Consider the following 26,569-nt stretch of genomic DNA (forward strand, 5'->3'; position numbering starts at 1 on the left):
GAAGCTGCCATTTAGCCTACTTCACCAAATCATCACACTTACAACCCCATCACCCACAGATTTTCTATTCACTACTATGTTTGCAAGCAATTTATATGCCGCCTCAGTCATCCTCGTGTACTGATTGTGAAATAAGACTGTATTTTATAGCTGCTGGGTGAAAACACTGGTGTGGTAAAACAGGGCTTGTAAGTTATTCTTTAGGTTGGACTAGATGATCTTCAAAGACCTTTCCAACCCAAACCATTCCATGCTTTTGTGTTTTACACCCTTCAAACATATGCAGACTTCGCTTCAGACCACTAAGGCAAAAGGAGAAAAAAACTCCACTCCTTCCCAGGCAAGCACAGCTCTAACAAATATATGAAATAACATTCAAATAAATCTCAACTGTGTGTACACTCTGCACACTGGAGATGGCAGAGGACACACTGAATTCTGTGCAGGCATGTAATATTTTGTTCCAGAAGTTTATTTTTTCAAATTAAACTTTCTAGAAATGCTGAAGCTATGGACTACTGTGTTAAAAGTTTATCAAAATGAACAGGTAAAGAAATCAGTTTAATATATCCTTCAATAAAATCCAAATTACATGATAATGAACACCCTACCCATATGGCTTCCTTTAGTTTTACAATCTTTGTTTTAACTAAGCTTGTGACCTTGTATGTACCACATACCAGCAATGAAGCTGCGTAGGAAGTGGAGAAATGAACCCATCCCGATCTCCAGCCAAAGATCAGCCTAGTCTGCTTCCATATTTGTGGTTTAGGCAGTATTTATGTTAATGTTACCTCCTACAGAATGGAAAAGTTTTGACAACTGTATTTTCTTTGGAAATACAGCCTCACCTTTCACATGTCAGTGATTATGAATGTTTAGTGTAGCATTAATAGAAGCACATCCTTGCACATGACAAAAGAAAGCACATGCGTGGGGAGGAAAAGAATACGGAGTACTTACTCTTTAAAAACTCAGAAAGAAAACTCACAAGTTAAAAATTATGATATTAAAAAAATATCAAATTCATTTGACAATTAAAAAAATGTCAAAAGCTACTTTTTTTAATAGTTGTATTAATTCCTAACTTGAAGAACTGCAGAAAAGGAATTAATTTCAAAACATTAAAAATTTAGCTTTAAAGAGTGCATTTGAAATTGAGTCATTTACCTAGATGACTAAACACATTCAGAGAATGATGCTATTGTTCAAAAGAAAAATTTGTTCCTTTGTACTCCTGCCAAAATGCAAGTTGAATCTTCTCCTTTTTCCTTCCTTCCAAACAGTAACTTAACTAGCAGTTCAGGTGCTAAAAAAACCCCACAAAATGTTACAGAACTTTGGGAAGAAATGCACTAGAAATAGTTTATGAGTACTCCATACACAAGAAGTTACACTAGCAAGGGAGCATTTTTGATAGAATGACAGCAACAGCCTTAGCAAGCAAACCAAGCTAAACGAGAGAGCAGTTGTTGGTATTACTGCAGTATTACTCTATTACACTATTAGCGCTTGTCTGCTGAAGCACAGATATTAATTACATGCATGTGTTTATTTGACCACATCCCGTGGTTAATCAACTTATCTGAAAGTGTGTTACACCTGGCATGGTTACAGGCCAGATCCAACTTTGTTTGGGATGACTGGCATATGCACCAGTCCCTTTTTTTTACTGCCTTATCATTCTCTCTCCAGCCCCTGTGACTCCTTCCCAGCTCCCACAAGGAGATCCAGCTTCAGACTGGACAGCCACATTATCTTCCAAAGAAAGAGGGATAAGTAAGAGAAACTAAGGAAACTGTAACTGCGTAAGTGCTGGGTGTGAGGGAAACAATGAAACAATACCCAATGGGTAGGGAGGGCAGGAGGAATCTGTGCAGGGTACCTGACATGTTACCACCAAGTGAAGCCTGGTAGGAAAAAGCACACTGCGATGTGGAAACCCAAGAAGAAAATCTTATCAGCTGAGCCTGCTGAGTCAGGGTAGTGACAAGTGCGTGGTAGACGATAAGCAGATCTTTACTAGAGGCTGAATGTGGAGGATACACTCTATTGCATGAGGAAGAAAGTGGTTCCTTATTACCAATTTCAAAGCTCCTAAGACAAATGGTAACTTGTTGAGCCACATTAACTCAACTAAATTTTCTCCCCTGTCCATAACCTGCAGGTACATTACAAGCTGTGCTGGCAACAGCACTGTCAGTCAAGAACTAACTTCTGTAGGAACACCTCTGTTGATAAGGGCAGTAACTAAGCTTCCTCTTATCAATACTAACATGCATATAAAACGTATTTAGTTTAGAATGTCTCATCCTCTTTTTGCCTAGAGCCCAAGAAAATACTATAAACTTTTTTTTTCCCATACAAAGCTAGAAAGTCTTCTTTCTTAACAACTAATATATCACTGAAATGCCATTTTCTGGTCTTGCACACTAAATTCGGTAGAGGACCTAGTTGCAGAATGCAATTTTGAAAGTGGCTAATTAACTTGCAGGGAGATTCAGAACTGGGTATCAGACTTAGTTTGCAAAGGCTTCCACACAGAAGCAATATAATGCCTTTATAAAAATGCTTAACAAATAAAACGTGCAAGCATTCCTCCTACAGGTCACTGTAGTATTTAAGAATAATAACTGGAAAGCATTGCTGTGTTCAACATAAATATGCTGTTACCCTCACAAGACAGAGTTAATATCATGCATTTCACTGCTGGTCTGATGTGTTTAATTAACTGTTGGCAGAAATACATCATACCGAGGTTCAGCATAGAGGAGGAAGGTGGATTAAGGGATTTTTGGAAGAGAAAATACATGAATTAAACCACCTTAGCCTCAGTTTTCTCTACCAAAGTAGAAAACTAGGAGGAAAAAAAACCCAACACACAAAAAAAAAGGTGAGAGGGGAGCAGGAATAAATCAGTAAATTTAAAGACAAAAATGTAGCATAAAACCCACTTTACCTGCTCAACAGACATTAAATTGACCACACTAAATAATACTCGCCTGCCACCAAGCCAAAGGACCTCACCTATTCCTACTACGATCAGTTAAAATGTAATTAAGAATCCTCTGGGAACTCTATGAAGATACAGTAATTCTTCATCATAAGCTGCCTAACCTATTTTGTTGTATGTAACGTAAAAGGCAATTTAATACTGGGTAGTCAGCATATCTTGACTGAAATGTAAGTGGAATAATCATAATTTCCATTATCTGTCAAGATCACTTGAACTGAAGCTGACAGAAGCCAAGTGTTAGTGTTGCAGGTACATCCTTCAAAGGTAACTGAAAACTGCCTTTCAAATTTAAATTTTGCTGTGGTTTCACTTTACCATTCAGACTTCCAAACACTCAAATTTATCAGTGAAGCTGAAAACATGGCACACACTGTAATGTTGGCAACGAATGGGACTGAGGCTGACAGAAAAGGTACAGAATAATACATTCTTTTACACTTTTACACTTTTTTTTTTACTCTTTTATACTTTTTTTATACTTTTATTCGTTTAATACTTTCACTTAAGATTATCAAAGAACCAAATTATCCATAATTTAAGCAGTTCACAGTGCAATAACATGCATAAAAATTGCAATTCAAACAAGAATACAGAATTTAAACCACAAGTTTGGATCTATCACACTGAATGAAAAAGTAATCACTTCATAGATACTAAGTGAGAAAAATTCTGAAAAAAAACAGGAGCAGTAAAACATACTTACTTGGTGTGAAAGCAAATCTGTGCTTACATAATTCACAGTATTCTTTTCTGCTGTGTTTAAGCCACTGAACTAAGCTGCAATAAAAAGTGATCACATTAACACACGCTATACATCTCTCAGCCCTATCCCCCCACTAAGGAAAACACACCAATTCTCTGCTTTCACTCCTAAATCAGGGTATTTGTACTGTCAAACAGGACTTTAATAAGCATGTTTATTAAGTCCATTTAGGCCATCAAGTAAGTTTTAAACAGCAGAAAAAGATAAACTGACATATGTCACAGTATTGATACAGTAAATTCTTTGAGTACGTTACTGACCAAAGCAGATATCCTGGCACAGACACCCACCAGTGACACCAGTTCTTATAAATACTTCAAGATATGACATATAGATGCACACAGCTAAGATTTAGAACTGTCGTATTTGTGAAAGAAGGACTATTAAAATACCATCAAAAGGAATGTGTGCTACAGACCAGAACTACAGTTTTTACTTTAGCACTTCCTGATCAAACACACCTCAAGATGACTTAAAAGTACTAGGGTATTTTTATTTTTTTCTGTGAGGCTAATGTTCATTCTATTCACAACTATAAGTGGGCAGAAAAAGCCCCAACATACTGATTTTTCTGCTTAGTTTTCATAAAGCTGACATACAATCAGAACTGCAGTCCCAAACACAAATAATTATCAGTACTTTCTTTCCATATATAATTACTAAATTGCTCCTGAATTATAATGAATCATCATATAAAAAACATCAAAACCCCTAACACATTTCCACTGCAAATTTGATTTTTTTCACTAGTTAACCTAAAGACTTGAAGTATTTTTAGAAACATGTTAATATTTTATTAGGAAAAAAAAATCAAGAAATCCACGGACACAGAACTCACCATTCCTGATGAATAAATTTAATACTGCCAGTACACACACATGGATGATAGAGGGGTTTCTCAGGAGTTCCTTCCGACCGACAGACTCTGCATATATCTGCTGACAAGGACAAAAAGCTTATTACACTACTGCTTAAAGAACTCGAATTTACAAGACAAATTACACAATTACATTCTAGAAACTTTACCATGTAGCAAAATGAAGCCAGAATAAATTGAAAGAGGATGAAAGACTGATTTCATGTGATGCAAGACAGACTGGGAGATCACCAGAAAGAGCAACAAGAACATTATCTACCTGATCATGTTACATAAACTCAAAACATGTCTTAAAAATTTTACAATTTCTAGGAAATACACACAGTAAAACTACAGGAGGATGTGCATTCTACCTGAAGAGTTATCACTAAAACAACATACAAACTGTTAAAGATAATTTTCTTGAAAGTGAAGACTTTGGAATAGAAAAATTCCATTTGAGTTTGGAAAAATTAAAGAGGCTGAACAGAAGATATTTAATAATGTCCAACAATGAGTTGAGTAATTTGTTACTCTTGAACCTAACCCAGATGTTTCCTTGGTGCTCTTAATGAAAGAGAAAAAAATCCAAAATAACAAGCAGACATAGGTATTTTGCAAGTTTGCTACACAACTTGGACAAAGTCTACAGTCTAGCAAGAAAAGACATTTTCTATTTCTTATTTCATCATTTCAGTAGTATTTCAATAGGTCCCGCACCTTCTTTATTCCCTATTTTTGACATTTTCTTACAACTAAAGGTTGCAAGAGGTTTTATGGATAAAGAAGTGAGCATAAGCCTCTCCCTCTAAAGAACAGGTGTCTATTTTAATACCATTCAGCTAGCCAGAGCTCTAAACACACAATCAAATGGAAATAAAAATCAAGTCTTTTATCTGGTTATTGATATTGATTGTTTATCATGCAGATGCATGATATCTTGCCTTGACTCCTCCTTTTAAATCTATTAAGGAAATGAACATAAAATATCAATTTTTGTAGAATATGTGAGTTTGAGATTTTCTATTTTGTTAATTATTTCTCTGTCAACCACTATCCAGCAAACCTGCAAGAGTGTAACACATGTATATCAGAAACATTTGTCAGAAAAATACCAACTGAAAGCACTGATGTAAGAATACTGCAAATATGCAATTTCAAGACTGAATCACCTATCTTTGTTCTTGGCCAAAATCTTCAAAAGTTAATGCTTTTCTACAAAACATTCCAAAAGGCACCAAAGACTAATTTTTTTTTCTCTAAAGAAGTCACATTGTGACCATATCCACAGTTTATACAGTCTTATGACAGTTTCTACACATAAAGCAAAAGAATTCAGATGATTCAAAGGAAGAAAACCCAAACAATTTTCTATCTATGGAAGTGTTGCTTGATTGAATTCATTCATGCAGCACAAAAACCTAGAATTAACAGAAGCAGGTATTCAGTATCACATCAGTGATGCTACAAAGAGACATAAAGAGCACTTCCATCACTGCCATATTGAGCAGCAATGATTTGCAGTATTGCTGCAAACATCAGGAGTCTCTGGCTCCTCTGCTGATGAGAATGACCAGAACTACCACTCCACTTAAGAAATGACTCCTTTATCCCAGAGAGCACTTCCAGATGGCTGCACAGGACAGGTCTCTCCAACTGACAGGCAGGCCCTACCCACTCGCTGTGGCATGCCCACCTCCTCCCACATTCTTTCTAACAGAGCTGTTTCACTGCAGCAAGTTGACAACTTTGTAGGTTGGATCAGCCTCACAAAGGGTCAGACAAGCACAAGACAGCACATGAAACCACTGCTTTAAGGATACCCTGGCACCAAATGAAAGCGAGTTAAAAGCACACTGTCCCCTGAAAGATGTCCACTGCTCTCTGAATCTGCTCATTTAATGGCCTGTTGATTCTCACAGCAAACTATTCACTTATTCTCAAAACTTTTGGGAAAAACCAATTTGCATTGCTGTAAGCAAATGAATTCTTTACTTGAGAAAAGACTGTTAGCTTACTAAAGTAAGTTAAACCTATATTTTACTTTTTCAAAGCTATGAGAATTTCTAGATATTCCCACTTGTTTTATAAATCCAGCTAAACATATTATGAGTGTAATTGTTTGGACTCTTAAGCAACTGGTAGCTTCAAACCAATAAAGTCCATTGAGGGTCAATGTGTAAAGCTATGCACCTTATGACCTACAGCCATGGTCAAAGAGAATTCCACTATGCAAGAGTCACTACTTTTCTAAGTGCAGACACACTTTGCATCCTGTTCTTCACACACGTATTTTGGAAAAAATGACCTTGAATAATAAGTTCTTTCCTGTTCCCCTGAGAATGATTCATTGCCTATTAACTCGCCAACTGAATTCAACACTGGAATATCAAAAAGTGAAGATTACATTATTTAGCAACAAACTGATTTAACTAGAAAGAACCAGAATGACCTCTCATCAGCAAAACCTGGTATCTGGTGTTCTCAGGCGCTGCGGAGAAGCAACTTTCACATTTGTTCTGAGGTGACGCAGCTTCCACTTAGGTCTGACCATGATCCCAGACTGCGTCTCTTATCTAAGCTCTCACCACACAGTTCAGTTTTGTAGCTCCACAACACAAGTTCAAGCACAAAACTCAACAGAACCAAAATGGCCATCACACTGTTATGAGACAATCATCAGTTCAGGAAGTCCATCTGACACTTTGTAGCAGAAGTTCAAGCACACAATTATACAGTATTTCCTCTTCCTCAAGGCACTAACACAGTCTTTGGTGCTGCTGCTACTGGTGTTCAGAACTTTCTAACCTTGGGAAGCCTCTTCAGCATTCTGGCAAGCTGCATGAAGTTCTAATAGTAGGATCTGAGGTTTGAAACTGTAGAAGAAGTTGTAACATTCTAGTGGTATTTATGGAAAGTGAAGATATAGACTGGTTACTTTCATGCTACCATTTGGAGCTTTTGAGGGCAACATTGATAAGGCCACAATATAATATCTAAAGCTGCATATATATGTGCCTTTGTGTGTGCTTATATATATAAAACCAAAAAAGTCCAAATGTCAAGTGTGGAACTTAACACAAAGGTTTGGTTAAAGAAGACAATGCCTTAATGATGTAATTAACAACCTCCTCTTCTTTGCCTTCCTGGTATTTTTTCTTCACCTACTTAAGACAGATATGATCAAAGTCTACCACTGGTAACAGCCTGTAACAAATTATCAACTATGCTGCTTGAGTTAAATCCACCGAGATGGATTTACCAGCTACTGGAGTGGTGGAAAATCAGGAGGTCATTTCTGAGTATCCACTTCACAGCTTACAAAAAATCCAGGTTTTCTGGGTAAGCGGAGGACAAGCGAACAAAGTTTCAGTTTGTTGTTGATTTCATCGGTGTAAGTGACTGTTGGTCTACAGGGCTGCAGCAAGCACTTTTAAATGTTAGATTTTAAAAACACTAATATTTTGATAAAGCATCAGAGTTCATGGGTATTAAAGATGTCTCCAGCACAACCCAAAAGACACTACTACAAAGGTGCTGTATTACTTCATCCAGTGGTTCATGTTTTTCCAGCTTTTTTTTTTCTTTTTAATCCTCTCAAGCTGGAAAATCAAGTGACACCTGATAAAAAGCTACATTCAAAATGATGCCAAAGTATCAGAAGCCAAGACAAAAACTGCCTTCCTTGGAACTGCCTTGCTACTGCAATATGTATTTGCACTCATTGTTTGGGATGACAGACAAAGCTCAAATACTGCAAGAAACACAGCACTACAAACATCCTTTATTTAGTTTGGTTTACGCTACAGTATGAAGGTCTGATCTATCAAGGTTTTTCGGTATCTGCTTGAACTACAAAGAAGTCCCTTTCCCTCTCTGGAGACATTCAGAACCCACCTGGACACATTCCCGTGTCACCTGCTCTAGGTGACCCTGCCTTGGCAAGGGGGTTGGAGTAGATGGTCTCCAGAGGCCCCTTCCAACCTTATCAATTCTGTGATTTTGTGGTTATCTAAGCATAACAAAAGTGCTGACAAAACATATCCACGGTTGATCTCAAATAAAGCAATTTCCTTAAAAATGGAAACTACAAATAAAAAACCCCTCATGACTATGATACCTTCGACAATTTTTTAATTAGATAAATGACTACGTATTAGTCTATTGTAAAAGAGACAGAAACATGTCAGCTCCCGCCTATTTCAATTTTTCAGACAAATTGCCCAGCATACATAACAAAGTTAGCTTTGCGAGAGAAGCAGCTATTACTATTCAGCCAAAAGCGGAAATTGAAGACTCCCTGTGCTACAGGGCCGGCCGGGTCCGACAAGGTCCGCCGGCCAGGAGGGAGCTCGGGGCAGTGCCCTCCTCGCCGCCTGCTGCTTTCCGTCCCGGGATCTCATTTCGCCCCCGGGCCCCCACTTCCCCAAGGAAAGCCGCAGCCAGCGGAAGGCTCCGGCGGACCGCGGTGCCCAGGTGCCCCAGTACGGCCCATGGCAGCCCCGCTCCGGGTGCTGCCGGCACCGCCCCCCTTCCCCCCCCCGCTCCCCGTTCCCCGTGGTTATGTAAGGGGCACCCGCGCGCTCCGCCTCACACACTGCCCCCTTCGGCACGGCCCGGCCCGGCCCGGCCCCCGCGGCGCGGCGGGCCCGGCACGGTGGGGGGGGCGCGGGGCCCGGGCACCTGCAGCCCCGGTACGAGAAGCCCCTCCGGGCGCGAACAGCCCCCCGCCCGCCCAGCGGGCCCAGCGATACCCTCCTCCTCCTCCGCGCCCCTCCCGCCCTCCGAGGCTGCCCCGGCAGAGCCCCCGCTCGGGGACTGGCGGCGGTCACGGGGCGAGCGCAGTACCTTCCTCGGCGGTCTCCATCTTGCCGGGCTGACGCAGCGCCGGCCGGGCGGGTGGTGTGACCGCGGGGGGCGGGGCCGCGCGCCGAGCGGACGGACCGGCCGCGCCGCCGAGCCCGCGGCCATAGAGCGCCGCGCGGGGACAGAGCGCCGCCCGCCCGCCGCGAGCGCCGCCTGCCGGGCACGCGCGCAGGGAGGCCCGGGAGCGGGGGGTCAGGTTGGGGCAGGGCGTCCGCTGCTGCGGGACTGCCCTGCTCTCAGCTACGGAAACACAGAGTCAGTCAGGTTGGAAAAGACCTCCGAGACCGTCGAGCCCAACCTATGAACGAACAACGCCATGTCAACTAGACCATGGCACTAAGTGCCACATCCAGCTTTTCCTTAAACAGCTCCAGGAAAGGTGACACCACCACCTCCCCGGGCAGCCCATTCCAATGCTCATTCACCCTTTCTGTGAAGAAATTCCTCATAATGTCCAATCTGAACCTTCCCTGCTGCATCTTGAAACTATGTCCTCTCTCCTATCACTGGTTGTCTGGGAGAAGATGCCGACCCCCAGCTGGCTACAGCCTCCTTTCGGGTGGTTGCAGAGAGTGATAATGTTCCCCCCGAGCCTCCTTTTCTCCAGGCTAAGCGACCCCGGCTGCCTCAGCCACTCCTCAGAGGACTTGTGCTCCAGACCCTTCACCGGCTTTGCTGTTTTTCTCTGGACACTCTCCAGGACCTCAATGTCCTCCCTGAACTGAGGGGCCCAGAGCTGGACACAATACTCGAGGTGCGGCCCCATCAGTGCCACGTACAGTGGGACACTCACGTCCCTGGTCCTGGGGACCACACTAGCGCTGGCCACAATATTCCTGATCCAGGCCAGCATGCCCTTGGCCCTCTTGGCCACCTGGACACACGCTGGCTCATGCTCAGGCAGCTGTTGACCAACACCCGCAGGTCCTTTTCCGCTGGGCAGCTTTCCAGACACTCTGTCCCCAGCCTGTAGCGCTGCCCGGAGCTGCTGTGACACAAGAGCAGCACGCAGCATTTGGGTCGGAAGCTCCGCCAGGACCCGGCTCCGCAGCTCGGGCGGGAGGCGGAGCCAGGGCCGCGGGCGGGTGCTTGCTGAGGGCGGCCGTCCTACCGGGGAGGAGCGCGGGAGTCGGACAAAATGTAGCCAAAATCGGTTGTAAATTCTACTCTAAACCTCAGAGAAACGCTGCATTCCTAGGTGAAGTCGGCCAGACTATTGACAGGGTCAGTGTTCCAGGGATCAGGAGTGTGTAAGTCCTGGAAACAGCCGTCCTTCTCCTCAGTGGCAAGCGGTCACCTGTGCTCTTCTTCAGATCTCACCTTGCCTTCCAGAGCTGGGAGTTTCCAGCAGAACTAATAAAGCGTTCAGTAAAGCACAAAAATCTCTCTTGGCTTAATCATTTATGTTTCCATATCTTGCTGCCCTACATAGCCGGGGCAGCACGCATTAAAACTTTGACACGTGCACAGAGAGCAGTCACTCAGGCTCTGCTGAGTTGGCAGGAACATTGTTAAGGAAGAAAACAATTTAATTTTATTCATGGTAAAGAGGAATTCCATCCTGATGAAATGTGTGCGTGCATTGTTTCAGTGTTCCATTGTGGCAGCTATTTTAACCCCTCCAGCTGATCAATGAGTCGTAGCAGCTCTCATCTCTCTTTACTGTATGAACCTTTGTGTCCAGCCAGTCATTAAATCCTTTGCATTAAGCCTTCGGGCTTCGTGTCAGCAGCAGAGTGGATGGTAGTTCAAGTCTGGACTTGCAGTGCAGAGGTGGCACATGCCCAATTTGCAATTTTACAACTCTCTTTTCCTAAACCGTAACCATGTTAGTTCCTTCAAAATTACCTTCTTCAAACTGGTGGAGTGTATGATATTTGCCTGTATAAGCAAAAAAATTAAGGAAAAAGTGAAGGCTTCATATGGCTCTCCAAGCTGAATAAATACAGTGAAGTCCTGCAATAAAATACACTTGGGCTAAACTACCATACTCAGCTCTTCTGTGTCCTTCCACTCAGAAAGGCAAGGTGGAAAAATTCCCACTTATAAATACCTTCCCCCCCCCCCCCCCCCCCCCCCCAGTTTATTTGAAAAATAAGCCGTTTTTGTGTCAGCAAATTATCTTGGCCTATTAAAAACTGCCAGCATAGTACTGAGGATATGAGAAATGCTGTAATACTGATTTTGTCAGAGCAAGGAAAAATCAATGGAAAAAAAATAGGAGAAAAAGCCAAGAAATGGAGAATTTCAATTTCCAAGTATATTCCTAATTCCCACTCTTTATTTCCCAAACACGTAACCATTATTGGTTACGTCATTGCTACTCTGATGTGATAAATATAAATTAACTGTTGCATAAAAGTCTCTAACTGTAATTCACATTCAAAGGCCATGGCAAGATTAATGTATGAAGTTCTCCAATTTCACTCTCTCATGGTAGGCTTCTTTAAATTCCATTAAAGCTTTTGAAAGGAGTTGCTGTATGTTGCCAGTGAATAATTTAATTCCTGTCTGTATCTGTCTATTCTAACAAACATTGGATGTGTACCATCTTCTCAGCATCTAGAGAGAATTGATCCCAAAATTTTGTTCATACTTTGTGTTTCAATATAAGCTATACAATAGCTTTCCAGTAAACATGAGCTGGAGGCAGATCATTATAATTTAAACAGAAAAAAAAAATACATATTACTGGATGTTATTGTAAGTTATATTAAATGAAATATGTCTCAGCCTTCTTGGTGTTTTTGGTGAACATGTTATTAATCCCTGTCTATTTAGTAATACTTTAGGTGCTTTTTGCCTAAGAAATACCCATGACTTAAGTAGCTTTTAATTTTTGGTAGAGAAGGATGTTAGAAGGTTATTATTAGCTTCTGACTCAAGAATTAGTGCCAACAGATGCTGAAAAAGCATACTGCAAAAAAAAAAATCTCTGTTCCATGTAGGTTATCATCTGGATAACAGAGGAAATATGGTAATTTTACAGGTGGAAACTGAAGACAGTAATAGATATAACCCCAAATTACAGAAGGTTATGGCAAAAGGAAAGGCATGTTTATAAGTGTGTATAGAAAGAGTGGAAAAAAAGACAAGGTTCTTTTGAATACGGTCTTATTTTGGTTTTATATGATTTAAATGTTTAGATAATACATTTTATTCAAGAGTTATATTAAGAGAATACAAAATAATAATTGAAGAATGGAAAATATCCAGCACTTGTACTACGACATTTCCATCTACCCTCACATTTTAAATGGCTTCAAAAAATGATTCCCTTACGTTTTTAGAGTCATTTTGAAAGTTCAGAGCACTGAAAAAGCCAAACAGCAAAAGCTATTGGTTTTCAGTTTTTCTATAGATGAACATTTCAAAATGCATGTATTTTCTTAACCAGTTGTTTGGGGTTTTTTTCAGTGCCGTCCTAGGTTTTTTTTTCCCTCAGCTGTTCACTTGACTCTCACTGCAAAATTGGTTCAGTTAGTTACAAATAACAAGTTGCAGAAATGTGGAAAACATAATGGATTATCTTAAATAAAACCAAGTGGCTGTCAGCTTATCTTGAAAAACCAAGCAGTATTTGGAGTGAACATGTGGACAATCTGGTTCCTAAGTGATGCACCACCACTAGGGAGGCCCAGAGCTTCCATGGCCGGAGAAAAACTGTCAGAATAGGCTCTTTGGTGTGTGGCACAAAGTATGGCCTACAGAGAACTGGCCGGACACAATCAGAAAGCACAGAGGTCTGTGGACTCCAAAAACACCCAGTGAAAGCCACTGCCAGCCTGGATCTTCCCTGTGCACTGCAGGGCCTTTAGAGCATGTGCTTCCTGGCCAGTGGCTGTTCTGCCATGACATCTCCTGAACCGTCCCTAACCAGCAGGTCCTGCTGTGGCTATGGGCTCCTGGAACAGAGGTGGGGGGAAGTACTCTCAGATGTACTCTGAATGCAATGACATTTGCTGCTGCACCAGGAGATTGGCCCGGGCTGCTGCACTGTGCTAAATACTGACTCTGACGCCTCAGTATATGAAGTAGTGAACAATGTGTTTTCCTTTGGCTGGTGCTTGCTTCTTACTAAGGCTGGGCTATGATTAGTAGCTACTGGAAGAGTCAAACTTCTGAATGAATATGTGATTTGTGGTTCATGTTTTCTGCTATGAAATGTGTACCAGTATTGCATCAAACATAAACTAAGGGATGGGCATAATGGCTGAGCATCATCAGACACAACAATGACATAGGCTCCAGGTCTGTTCCTTTTACAAACTCTTTCTGAGGAGACGCTTGTCTATGCACTGGGGTTTGTTCCATGGATTATTAATATTTCAACCAAGAAAGAAATTATGCCTGCTAGCATTTTAGGTGAGAGATGAGGTAAAAAACCTAGTCTAAATGATACTACAGTTTAATGAGTCTGACTGAAAAGACAGTCAAGGCTGTTTATAAGTCTAGATTTCAAGAACTTAGGCAATACTTGGATAATTATCATAAACCATTTCCATGGAGTAAAGAAATATTTGCAGAACTTCATGGCTCTTTTCAAGATCTGCAGAGTGTTCTTCACCAAATTATAGTTCTTAAACACAGCAGGGATCTTTTCACATGTGGATTGCAGTGGGTTTTCTATTTAAAACATAAACCCTATCAGCTTGGTTGGGATCCTGCTGTCATGCTGAGAATGGAGCCAATGGCTGTTATTAATCTGCTTGGGATTCAGAGCTCTGCGGCTGTGATTACTTGGTGAAGGCCTCCTGCATTCAAAAAAATTTAAAAAATCCAAACAACTAAACAAAACCAAACAAAACTGTATTCATCTTTCAGAATATCCCATTCCTAAGAAGTGTAATATCATTTAAGTATACAGTTCTTTACCTAAAACACTTTCATCATGTCCAAGTGAACCTTTTAGATAGTTAGATATTTGTGTCATTAGATTAGAAGGATTTTTTTTCCCTACTTCTAGAACTTTGATCTCCTTGGTAATGGAGGGTGTGGTGTGAAACATTACCATTGTCAAGTAACTGGTTATAAGTGCTTCTGAGGGCATGTTGGTTCTTGTGTCTTTAAAATTCTGTGAAAATATCCCTGCAGATGATAGCAGTTAGGGATTTTCCCCAGTATTTAGCAGAAACAATCTTATTTTGCCAGAAGCCTTTATCTTGACCTTCCAGATGTTATTAAAGGTTATGACTGCCAACCAAATTAAATTGAACTCCTCAGGGCAAGGTTCAGCTCTACTTCATTTAAAAGCATGAGTGTTGCCAAAAAAGAAAATGTATCTGTTAGGGAAAATGATCCACGTAGTCACTATAGTCACTTTCCATAACATCACCTATGTTACTGCCTGTGCTTCTGCACGGACTGGAAAAGAAGTACAGAAGGGCTTGCATTTGTAATAATTCTTTCATTGCTTTTTCTGAAATGTTTGCAGCAACGGGAAAAAGAGTGTCCTGGGGAAAGTGAGCCACAGTGTAAAGGTCAGAGTTAAAGGCTTATTGGAGTCAATGACCTCTGTTTTGTGAGGTTGTCTGATTTCTGTAGTAACTTTTACTCCACTTTATCTTGCACACTGAGAATGTGCATCATGGGGCATAACTCCCAGCTTTTGCTCCTTTCCCTATGGCAGGAATGTATTTGCTGTGTGTACTGCCTTCAATGCAGGGTCAAAGAATACAGTGAAGAAACCACTTAATGCTTTTGATGTCTAAGAAAAATGCTTGGCTCAGTGAAGTAGATTTTCAGTTGGGTGACTGACATGTAATGTCAAACATATTTATTACTCAAAAGGTATCTTCTCTTCGCATTCCTTCATGTATCAATTAAACATTTATTTTATACTCGTGTTTTAACACAGTCATGTAAAATGGGCCTCTGCCAGGGCCTCAGTCTGGTTAGAGGTGCTAAAGAAAGAGTAATCTCACAAAGATGACAACAGACAGAGAAACGGCAGTGCATGGTATTTCATTCTGATGGCCTTGTCCTCAGAGGCTCTGAAGACTATTTAAGCAGCTGCATTCAGCATCACCATTCAGCTTCCGAGAACAACCTTGTTTGGAATCTACGTTTCAGTGGAGAACATCTGGGAAAGTTCCTACTTTAAAAGTCCGTACGAATTTATCACCATTTAAGATAGAAAAGTCTCCTGAGACCTTTCTGATTACTTATCACCTGAGCCCTGAAGGTAGAAACTGCTGTAAAAAGCTTGTACCAAAATTTCCAGTCAGGTCTTATATATTCAGGATGACAAATTGGGCTTTTCTCTTTCATTTTCCCCTGGATCTCCAAGTTTTGTTCCACTCCTTTTCCCTCTTCTTTTACTGATCTTCTACAGGAAGGAAATCAGGAGTCTTCAAATTATTTATAAATTCTTGAGGGGATGATTTATCTCTGCTTTCCTTACACACTCCTGGTTCTGTTGGGCCAAGTTCCTGATCCTGCTTCTATGGAAAGGCAGGGAAGAATTTTATACAGTAAAGGGGCAGTGAGTTCTCTGGGAGGCCTCAGCTTCACACTAGCTTCAATGAGAGCAAAGGCTCATGGACGACTCTTTTTCTCCCTCAAACTCACTCCCAATGAGGGTAAACTGAAGCTGATCAAATACAGTTTCTCTGCTGGACAGGGGTCCTACCATGCAGGAATGCAGGAAGAACAGCCAGGAGCTAGAGAGATACATGGTGGAAAGGATCATGGTGAATAGCATGGCCAAGATGAGTAGTGCAAGATGGGAGGAATGTAAGTGAGGCTAAAAGAAAGACTAGAAGAATTTGCCCAGAGAAGTTGTGGATGCTCCATCCCTGGAAGTGTTGTTCAAGGCCAGGCTGGATGGGGCTCTGAGCAAACTGGTCTAGCGAAAGGTGTCCGTGCCCATGGTGGGGGGGCTGGTTTGGAACTAGGTGATCTTTAGAGTTCCTTCCAACCCAAACCATTCCATGATTCTATGAAGTAAAAAAATGGTAATAGGGAGAGATCCTTGGACACAGGGAAAAGGGAAGTGTCCCAACTATCTTCAAGGCAAAACAAGAGAATTCAGGGAGCTACAGGCCAGTCAGCGTCATCTCAACCTACGGCAAGATTATGCAACGTGCATTGAAAGAATGTCAGGGAAACAGAGACCAGGACACCAGGAGCAGGAGCATGGACCAATCCAGAGAGGTGACAGAGCTCCAAGGGTGCCACCAGAGGGCACCTCTACTCCAGGCCCAGGAGGTGGTTTGGCAACTCTGAGAAGAAGGTGGCGGAGGAGATGGAGCATCTCTGGGGCCCGCAGTGGCCAGTCAGGCAGGGACCGTGGTGGCTTGCACCCAGCTGGGGCCACCTGCTACTTTGATGGGACATGAAACAAGCAGCTGCTGATTTTGGAAAACTATTGCCTTGAATGCTGTCAGCTGATTAAGGAAGAATTTTACTTGAGGGGCCCCAGGGCATTTCCAGGTGTCTGAAGTCTTCAACATCTGAAGCAGCATCCTGAACAGCTGCCCTGCACCTTGGTACTAGCACTGGTGGCAGCTAAATGACTGAGTCACCGGGGACTGCCAATCTGCTGTCTTGTCTCAGGCTGCCATATCTTCCTGTATCTTCATTAATGATCTGGAATAGTCCTAGATCACATCCCATGATTGCCAGAGTCCCTTGAGCTGGGTCAGTAATTGCCTGTGCTCAGCTGGGGCTGGAGGTGGTTTGGGAGAAAGATGTGGAGATTTAGGGCTTCCCCTGGGAGCACAGGGGTGATGTGACAGTGGCTGATGATCTCTGCCTCCACTCAGCTGCAGAAAGTGCTGCACTCCCCGAGTGCTGGTGGTGACCAGTCCATTGTCCCTCTGTTCAGGGGGATGTGGGGAAGAACACGTCAGAAATTTCTAACCTGGTCTTATTGATGAGGAGCCAGGTAGGGGTAACTGTCACCCCAATGACATTCAGTGAATTTTTGGTCCACATCTGGGAAATTCTATGCAAAATGCTAACTGCTAAAATATCCTGTCTGCAGTATCAGGCAGTCTGAAGCCAAGAGGAAAGAGATATGCTTTAGCTCTCCACCAGGACAGGGACATGGAGCAGGGAGGGGTACGGGAGTGCTTCAGCACTGACACAGCAAATGGGCTCATGCAAGGAGCCTGTTGTGTGAGCCTGGACATAAAGGATGGGAGCTAGTCCGGCAGCACATCAGCCCAGCCCTACGGGGCAGCGTGCCCGTGTGAATCCATGTGTTCTCACCAGCAGCCTGCACCTCGTAGTAACAGGAGGAATTTCAAGAGGCCAGGAGAGGTGACCCAGAGTTCTCCAGTTCGTCTGAGCAATGAGGATCTGTGAATGTAGGTGAACTGGAAATCTGTACATCAAGAGCTTGTGCTTGATTTTCTACTACAGATTTCTCACTGCAGTCCAAAACATGGGGTTGAAAGTGTAAACTTATGTTAAATACTCTGATTTAGATATGTTAACATATCTTTAATGATTGTATCTGAAATATTCTTAGACCTGCAGCATACTTCGTATTGGCTTGTAAATTTTTGGATGTAGAATGATTTCCAGAGCAGCTGTCACAACCAAGAAAACGCTTGAATTTAGATTATCTCTTGAAGACAGGTGAAAAGAGAGACATTAAAGATCTCTTTCTGTTTTTGAGAACTCATATTTATAACATGCAGAGCAACTAATGTCCTATGCTTTAATATTTAGTATATATAGTAAACTATAATCACATATATTTAATAAGATTCTTTGCTTACTCATTTTAATTTATTTAATATGACCATATTTTAATAAAAGTTGGAAGATGAAAGTAATAAATTCTCACTCACCTGGATCCATTGTACTTAGAAATTTGCCACATGTATTCAGTGCTGTGCTCACAAACAAATCAAAGTTCCCCCTGGAATACAGGGAATAAAGTGACTGGGGCCTTGGGCAAGTGTTGTGCATTGTAGGACTGGGACCTGTACTGGCTTGGCTCTTCTGAGCTTGGCTTGAACATGGCTTCTTCTTCAGCACCCCAGTCATGTTTGTGTTTTTTTAAAATCTGGAAAACTCCATATACTGCTTGTTTTCATAATAAAAATCAGAAAAATATATTTACTTCTTTGTAAAATTTGCATTTAAGATAAACAGAGAGCCATTTAATGGAGAGCCATTTAGTACAAGAGAAAAGAAAATTACAAGTGTGATGAGGAGGTTATAGTTGTTGATTTTGGGCTGATGTTGGGAGATCACTGAAAGAAGTGTTCCTCAAAAATATACCATACCTAAAGAATAAGAAGAATTCCTAATAACCTTTGAAAGAAGTTTGTAGATTCTCTGGGAGGTTTCCAGGATTAATCAACACAACTGTCAGTAGTTCAGCTGGCTGAAAGATGAACATAAACACAGCAAAAATTACTTTGAAATGGACCCAGGTGAAATGTGCTAGATATAGATTGCATTTAGGGAAGCCATTTGTTTCCCAAACTTCACAAAACGTTTTTATCCCATCAAAGCAGGAAACAAAAACAGGCCTCTTAACAAACCTTTATTATAACAGCATCTTGCATGGTAATCAAGAGCCTTAATTACCATGCCAAGAAGGAGCCTGTTGTTTAATTTCTGATTTTCTGTTTACATAATTCACAAGTTCACTGAGGAGTGTGTAGTTTCATTGCTGTTCTTCTGAGTCAGGCCATGCTTTCTGTTTGCTCTCAATTCACATATGCAATTGTCCTTGGAAATTCATTTAGCTCTCAGAGGTTTAAGTTTGAACATATTGGCATTTATGTCTTTTCTCACAGGAAAGAACTTATCACGATTGTTGAATAACATACAGGAATGGTTGTGCTCAGCTAAATCCTGGGGTTTAACTCTCGAGGAATTGAAATGATCTAGATGTGATTATTTTAGGATAAATACATATCAGCAGAAAAATCCATGTGATCAAAATTCAGTTATGGTGACACTTTTGAAGAAATTTCAGGGGAGGAGATCTGCAGCAGGCAGCAATTTCTGCTTAAAACCAGAGAGGGAGTGTTGGAATAGCTGATCGTGCACTGGTATCTGGCTGGAACAAGAAGAATCAGGTTTCTGGTTCTGGCTCACATAAAAACAGAAGTGGCTGTACCAAGGCAGAGTCATCCAGAGAAGACAGAGGCTGAGAAGTGGCCATGTGGGTATGGCAGTTTCTGCACAAAAGAGCATGGTGGAGCAGTAGCTTGAGCATGGAGCTCTGATCCAGAATATTTTTGTTAAATCTTCAAGTCTACACTGAGGGCATATGTCTTAGGTAGAAAGTCCTGGGTCCTTCTTTCAGAACCAGCCTGTCCAAGACTTCCTCCCCAGCATTACTCCCACCTGCTTTATATCTGAGTTTTACCTTTTATATGGACATTCAGACAAATGCTTCCAATTAATGTCAGTCTATTACTCATAAGAAGGAGTGTGTGATGGTAGAGACACACTATGAATTCCTTCTACAGAGAAGATGATTAATTTCCCTTTTTTCCTTACCTCCCTATCCAGATAACAAGCCAGAAGTTGATCTACACCCTGGAGGACTTGCTTATTTTTTGCATCTGGACTTGTGAAAAGGTTTGCACATAAAGAAACGAAACTCCCTGGGGTCTAGCTTGGTAGAAGCAAGTGGTGATTTCACTCCAAAAAATGGATCTCAGCTCCCCGGGAAACCTATAAACAAGGCAGGAGCTCTGGGGAAGTTAATAAATTGTGTGCAGCTTGTTGGTCTCTTTGAAGAGGCAGGTGACTGTGGATTTGATTTCAGCTTGAGGCTTCAGGTTTGGATTGGTTTTTCCCCCTGAACCAGGAGAACAGGCTGTAATGAATACCTGAGTTTGTCCTGAGGTCTAAGCTGCAGCTCAAGACAGGTCTTTGGAAGGGATTTGCCTTATGGTACCTGCTGTGTCAAGTAAAGACAGGCTACCATCTCTGCAGCTTCCAGGGAACAAAGAGAAAATCACAGCACCTTAGGAGATGAACCTTGTGAAGGACTGAATAAGGCAGGCCTAAACTTTTTGTCTCATGGCCTATAACATCTCAGCTCTCTAAGATCTCATTGTGGGTCTATTAGGAGACTGAGATCCATTTCAGATCAGAAGGAAGCAGCATGCTGGGAATTGTGAATTCTGGAAGTGCTAATACCAGCCATTTAGGGCACATCTGATAAGGCCTTGAAGTTTCTGGCTTAAGCTCATGCTTACTGCTTGCTGAAGTGTCCAGATTGAAACTCACTAGTTCACAATGAAGCTGTGGAAGAGCAAGCCTAGGAGTTCACTCTTGGCACACTGCTTCTGCACACACAGTGCTAGCAAAAGTTTGAGCTGTCTGGGTGGGCAAAGGAAGAGAACCTCCTCCACACCATGATGTTTGATGCCACATGCATCTGAACCAGGTAGGGTGGGCAGCGACTGCACTCTGGTTGGCCTACCTGGCCCAAGTGTTCCCTTCCACATGGGATGCACATTGCCTGTGTGCCTTCCTGTGCCTGCACTGGGAAGCAGGGCAGGATTCACACAGGGGGCTGGCCATAAGACCCCTTTTGTCTTATGGGGTGTTCCATTATATGTTTACACCAGCTCAGGGAGTCTTAGTAACTAATTTTGTTCAACTGGCACAGACTTAGAATGGTTCTAGCACAGTCTCAACCATTTGCAAGATTACACCGAAATGTAATTTTTTTCTGCTAGGGCAAAGTTCATTATTTCATTTTAGAAAATGGGTGAGACAGGTGCTCTCTGCAAGCATATTTAATAAAGCCCCTTGATTGCTCTGAATCATGTATGGTAATTATCTTGTTATTTAATTAGAAGCTCTTATATATACTTTCCTTAAACTCATTGCTTTGATGTTGTACTGGGGCGTCTGTATTACTTTGTGGGATACAGTCCAAAGTTGTCTGGATACATTCCAAGATTATGAATGCATAGACATATTTGCAAAACAGGGCTTTTAAAGTTCAGCAAACATGGGTTAAATTTTTTTCCTGGCACTCTGTTTTAAGTTTTGGAATTTAAAACACTGATTAGTATAGTAATTTTTGCCAAATTTGTTCAATAATCAGGGATAGTAGCAAACAGTTTCCCTTCCTCCAGTTAGGAAAAAAAAACCCTGAAGGTTCATCTGGAAGATGTATAACCTGTGGGGGACTATATGTACGTGGAAATTCTGGGGTCCTCTTGGCTTTAAAATGATATCTTGGAAAATCTCAGAGAAATGAAACTGTTCAACTGCACTCTGGGAATTTACAGAGGAGAAGCCAAATTTCTACACATGAAAGTTGCCTCTTTCAAAAAGCAAGATAAATTCTATGGGCACAAGGTGCAGCTTTTTGTCCGGGACAGCTTATTTGTCTTATTTGTACTGAAGACTGAAATAGTATTTACATCTCAGTGCAAATATGGCCTCAATTACAAGGAAACAAAATCACTCCCTTCCAGCTGATTAATCGCAGAAAGTTTCTGAAATATAAAATGAGCATTAGATGAGTTTTGTATGAGACAACACATACCAAATAAAGAAACAGAAAAAAAAAAAGGTGAAAGGACCTATGCCCTGGAATAAAACTGACCAAATATATGTCTTTTGAAATCAACATTTTATGGGGACAGTTCTGCATACAAAATTCAGCTTCAATGACTTAACATATGGAACGAATTAATCATTGAAAGTAGTACTCTGAGTGGTGGATAAGTGTGGGAAAAAAAAGTGTTTTTAGTAATGACTGTATTTTTAATTTTTGTAGTTTTAGAGAAGAAGACAAAATATTTGGTACAAAAAAGACAATAGGCATAATCTTAAATCATGCACAAAATAGATGTTTCATTTTTTAGAGAAGGAAATCAGCCCTTGTTCCATGCAATTATCCCTGTACTCTTAATTCTATTGTCTTGCTCATGTCTGCATTTAAAGTGTTCAGTGAGAAACTGATGCCGCCTTTGATCTGGTTTTGAGCCATTGCTCCAGGATGTAGTATTTTCCCTATACACTGCCAGTAATATTCATTATTATTTGGAATAATTTTCCTTGTACTAAAATTTCATTAGAAGTGTTTCTTAATAAAATGAAGAGCTACTGAGTAACCTAGAAACGCCTGGACAGTGGTAAGGAATTTTAATCCTTCTCTTTGCATGTCACTCACAACATTAGAATAATTTTCCTGTTATTGCGTGGCATAATTAAAGTTATACTCCACCCTTTTTCTATAAACTTTACAAAGCACAGCCTCTGAAATCCCACAAGCTCTTTCAGGAAAAATAGGAAATTTGAGAATAAACATTCACAATTTATTTTTAAGTAAAAATTAATCCGAGCCAGGCATGAGAAACTCAGAACCTGTTGGGTCAACCAGTTCTGGATGGCCAACAAGCAAACTAGCAACATACCTGTGGAAAACCATAATTTGCAGATCATCCTTCTATCCCTGTGGTCAAAGTAGTAATTTTGATTTTAGGTAGATAAGTACTTGTATACTCTGAGAGCTGACCCTAGGCTACCCCAGAAAAATCCCAGCACACTAAAAGGGATAACCAGAAACCAGCTGAAACCAGTGGCTTCAAATAACTTACATAAATGGAACAGAGTGGAACAGGAGGAAGAGGGGGTGGATGCAACGGGGAGATGGCCAAAGGGAGAGATGATGACAGATGGAGTCTATTATTTTTTAGCAGCAAATAAAATCACAAGGGAGTGGAAGCATGGTGAGAGATGTGAAGATTTATAGAGAAGAAGCAGCAATCACCCTGGTCCTCGTGCCCTGTGAGGAGCAGCGGGTGCTCTGATCAGCCCAGGGAACGTGGTCATGCCTGCCAATGATGCACCAGATGAAGCAGATAAGGTCACTCACTCCCACAGAGGACAGACATCGGAGCCTTTCTTCTTCGAGACATGGGAAAGCATGGGAAAGAGTGAGGGATATGGCTCACTACTAACCAAATCAGAGGGTTGCTTGGAGAATTTTTGTAATGTTCCAGGCAAAGGCAGCCACCAGCTCCAGAGTACCATGCTAGGTAAATGGTAAAGAACAAAACTGTAAGTGTAAGGCTAGTTTTCACCTATGTCAAATAAAGTGTCTGTACATGTAAACCTCCTGCCAAGCCTTGATTTGCAGTAAGAAGAGCTGACCTGATTTCCAAGGCTCTTCATTCAAACACTGACTGGACACCCAAGCCAGAAACATGTAGTATTAAATCAGATTTGTTAAAACATATTGCTCCCCTCCCAAATGATGACTCAGTAGATAACTTTAGGTATGCAGCATTTTACTGGATGGAGGGAAAGGAATTGGGATAACACACAGGAAAAAAAAGCACCAAACCAAGCTCCAAATTACATGCTCACTACTAAGGCTGTCTTTTCAGTGAAGTTCTATTAGAGGGAATAGCTATGCCCCTCTCTTGAAGAGACCCAAATCCCAAAGGATTCCTCTTGCTATGAAGGCAGATGTTGGGTACAGAGTCTCCAGTGGCATTACAGCTGGCTCCTCAGAGCTGCGTTTTGACCCCATCCCACTGTGCCTCTGCTGTGGTCCTGCCTGAGAGCCTCCCTACCAGTTCCTCACAAGGCACCTCGGCAATGGTAACCCCTTAACAAATCTGCTACTGCTGGCTGGCACCTCATAAGAGGAGAGGGGATCCCTGCTGTCCCTCTTGCCTCCTCTGCAGCTTCTAGGCTATAATCCTATCACTCAACAGAGATGCTTTGAACAGGTTTTTTCACAACATAAATATAACATTTGTAATGATTTCAACTTTCTGACGAGTCTGTTGTTACCAGCAGCACTCCAAATACTGCATGAGGTGACTGTAAATCAGGCATGTCTAAGCTTGCTCATTGGTTTCTCCCTCTGAGTGTTTCACTTCTGCATTAGATGCCACCAGAGTACCTGCCTTTTTGGGTTTTTAGATATCAGTAGTCATCTGGGAGAGAATACCTTTCTATTTTGCCTCAGGGCAGCAGGCTTGCATGTCGTAGGATCTTGTTTCTTTTACTGATATACAGCTAAAATTGCAGCCAGCAGCTGTGGTGGTGAACTTTTGGGCTTTATTCTAGGCCCATTTCTATAAAACCAGGAGGAGCAGTTGGAGAAGTATTGGTGCAAGCCTTCAGGAAAAAAAGAAATCAAGCCAAACAAAAACAAGCTGTGTGTCTCAGGTGAAGGAGAAATTCCACCACTGTGTGTTTGAACAAGTAAATCTGTTGTGCTCATTCCAACTCTTATCTGTCTTCTCCCCTTTTTTTTTTTTTTTAACCCTAAAAATAGAGATGTTCACAGCAGGCATAAAAAATTAAATGCACAAGATCCTTGAGACTGTAAGAAGTTCATGGGTGCAAGGATCTCCATAATCCTGAGTCCGTTGCAGAGGTGATTATATCTTACAGAGAAAAAGACAGTCTCATCAAGTATGAGAGATCTGAATGATAGAGGGTTTGCAGATCAAATATAAACACAGTGTGCAGGCAAATGCTTGCACTAGAGCAAAGTGATTCCTTTGCTCTCCTTTCACCCTAACCACCCCCAAGGCTGGGCACCAACACAGGGTTTACAGTTGTGAGATGCATGTGGGATCAGATATACACCTCTGCTGGTCTGGTCTGTTTCAGGGAACAGCAGCTTGGATGAATCCAAGTTCCGTGGGGGCAAGGTGGGAAGACAGTACTTCAGTCTTGTGGATCTGAGTACAAGGTACCCACCCGGGTGGGGTTACACAAGGTCAAGCAAGATGCCACTGATATCGAAGTACAAACTGGATCTTTTCAGTCAAGTCTCCCCCCTCCATCCCTTGCAACACAAGCAATCTTTTTAATGGTTTCTCATACATTCCTGATGTGCAAATCTCCTGACAGGTATGACAGGACAAACACCCTCTTTCTGGTCATGACAAACCTTAATTTTGAGATATGTGCAGCTCCCACAGCACAGAGAGGTAGGACTCATTGTGCCTGGGTTATTATGCACTCAGCACTGCAATCTTATTGCACTAGTTGGGTCATCTAGGGGACTACCTATTTTCATTCAGAAAAAGACACCCATGGAGTGTGAATCATACTCTAAATATTGATGACACTGTTTGAGTGTAGACACTTTGCTGACATGTAGACATCATCACTGTAAATATCTGAAGTTTAGTGAACTGGGTCCATCCGTCACCTGTTTAACATAGTCCTCATGCGGTCCCTACCACACAGAGTACTCCTGAGAATCTACTGGGTGACTGGGGAACTTGTTTGTCGTATATACTAAGAATAAAAATTTATTTATTGATATTGTCTTGAAATTACATTCTAAGTTTCTTTGAGCTCTTTTGTCTCTCTCATTTGCACGCCCTCCCTCCCCACAAAATGCATACACTCTCAAACCATGAGTACACACAGAGAAAATGAGTGTATGTCAGCCTGAGGGCTAAGTTAATGTTCCTTGCATACAGTGCCATTGTGGAAATAGGAATGGAAAATTTCAGTGAGCCACCACAGACTCAGGTCTTTCTCGCTTGTCAAATGCAAGTCTAATCACAAATAACATGGAACACTTTTCGACTTGTTGAGAATACTTATGGGTGTGGTTGTAATATGTTTAATGTGTGTGCTAGGGAGACTTAGTAAGTTTTTTAAGCTGCAAGTTTGCCAGGACAGATTCATCTTAATTCCCCTCAAATTTCATTAATGACATTTATTATAGTCAATAAAGTATATGAATATTCGTCAAGAAAATGCATCGGCAAACACACCACCGATGCTAAATATCTCAGTTACAAATACTGACGTCTAAAGCCTCTGCAGTGTCTTAAATGGCTGCATCACATACATCATAGTGTAGTACAGTGTTTGGGTGCATCTTTCTTTCTAAACTCCTTAGATAATAAATAAATAAAAGGTAGAGTAAAGGCAACTGATGTGGAGCCTGCTGCAGACTGCCTCTCTGCATGATCTGTCCCCACCCCTTCCGTTCGGGATGACTCTCGAGCGAAGCCTCTCCTCCTCACTTCCCAATCCCAAAATCTGCAGAAGAGTTGAAGAGCACCTGAAAACTGGGTGGGCAGCACCAGGAGCAAAACAGTCAGCAAGAACTGGTTTTCTTCTTCTTCAGTTTAGA

The 26,569-nt window shown here is 41.6% G+C and overlaps 1 protein-coding gene across 8 annotated transcripts in view; it reads right to left on the reverse strand.

Moving 5' to 3' along the window:
• MARCHF6 (membrane associated ring-CH-type finger 6) overlaps positions 1-9,579 on the reverse strand; it is a 46,519-nt gene extending 36,940 nt beyond the window's left edge. For 2 of the 8 annotated variants that reach the window (XM_069004039.1, XM_069004035.1), the window contains exons 1-3: positions 9,484-9,579; positions 4,618-4,717; positions 3,720-3,793 (exon numbers count right to left, since the gene is read on the reverse strand). In XM_069004039.1, the coding sequence (XP_068860140.1) occupies positions 3,720-3,793; positions 4,618-4,717; positions 9,484-9,502 (193 nt within the window). In that variant the 5' untranslated portion in view covers positions 9,503-9,579. Of the gene's footprint in view, positions 1-3,719; positions 3,794-4,617; positions 4,718-4,805; positions 4,924-8,532; positions 8,558-9,483 lie in introns of those variants that run through there. The other 6 variants (XM_069004034.1, XM_069004032.1, XM_069004037.1 and 3 more) reach the window with 5 other exon arrangements.
• Positions 9,580-26,569: the final 16,990 nt, after the last annotated feature.

The sequence above is a fragment of the Aphelocoma coerulescens genome, chromosome 2 (assembly GCF_041296385.1).
Source record: "Aphelocoma coerulescens isolate FSJ_1873_10779 chromosome 2, UR_Acoe_1.0, whole genome shotgun sequence".
In the NCBI taxonomy this organism is placed as follows: domain Eukaryota; kingdom Metazoa; phylum Chordata; class Aves; order Passeriformes; family Corvidae; genus Aphelocoma; species Aphelocoma coerulescens.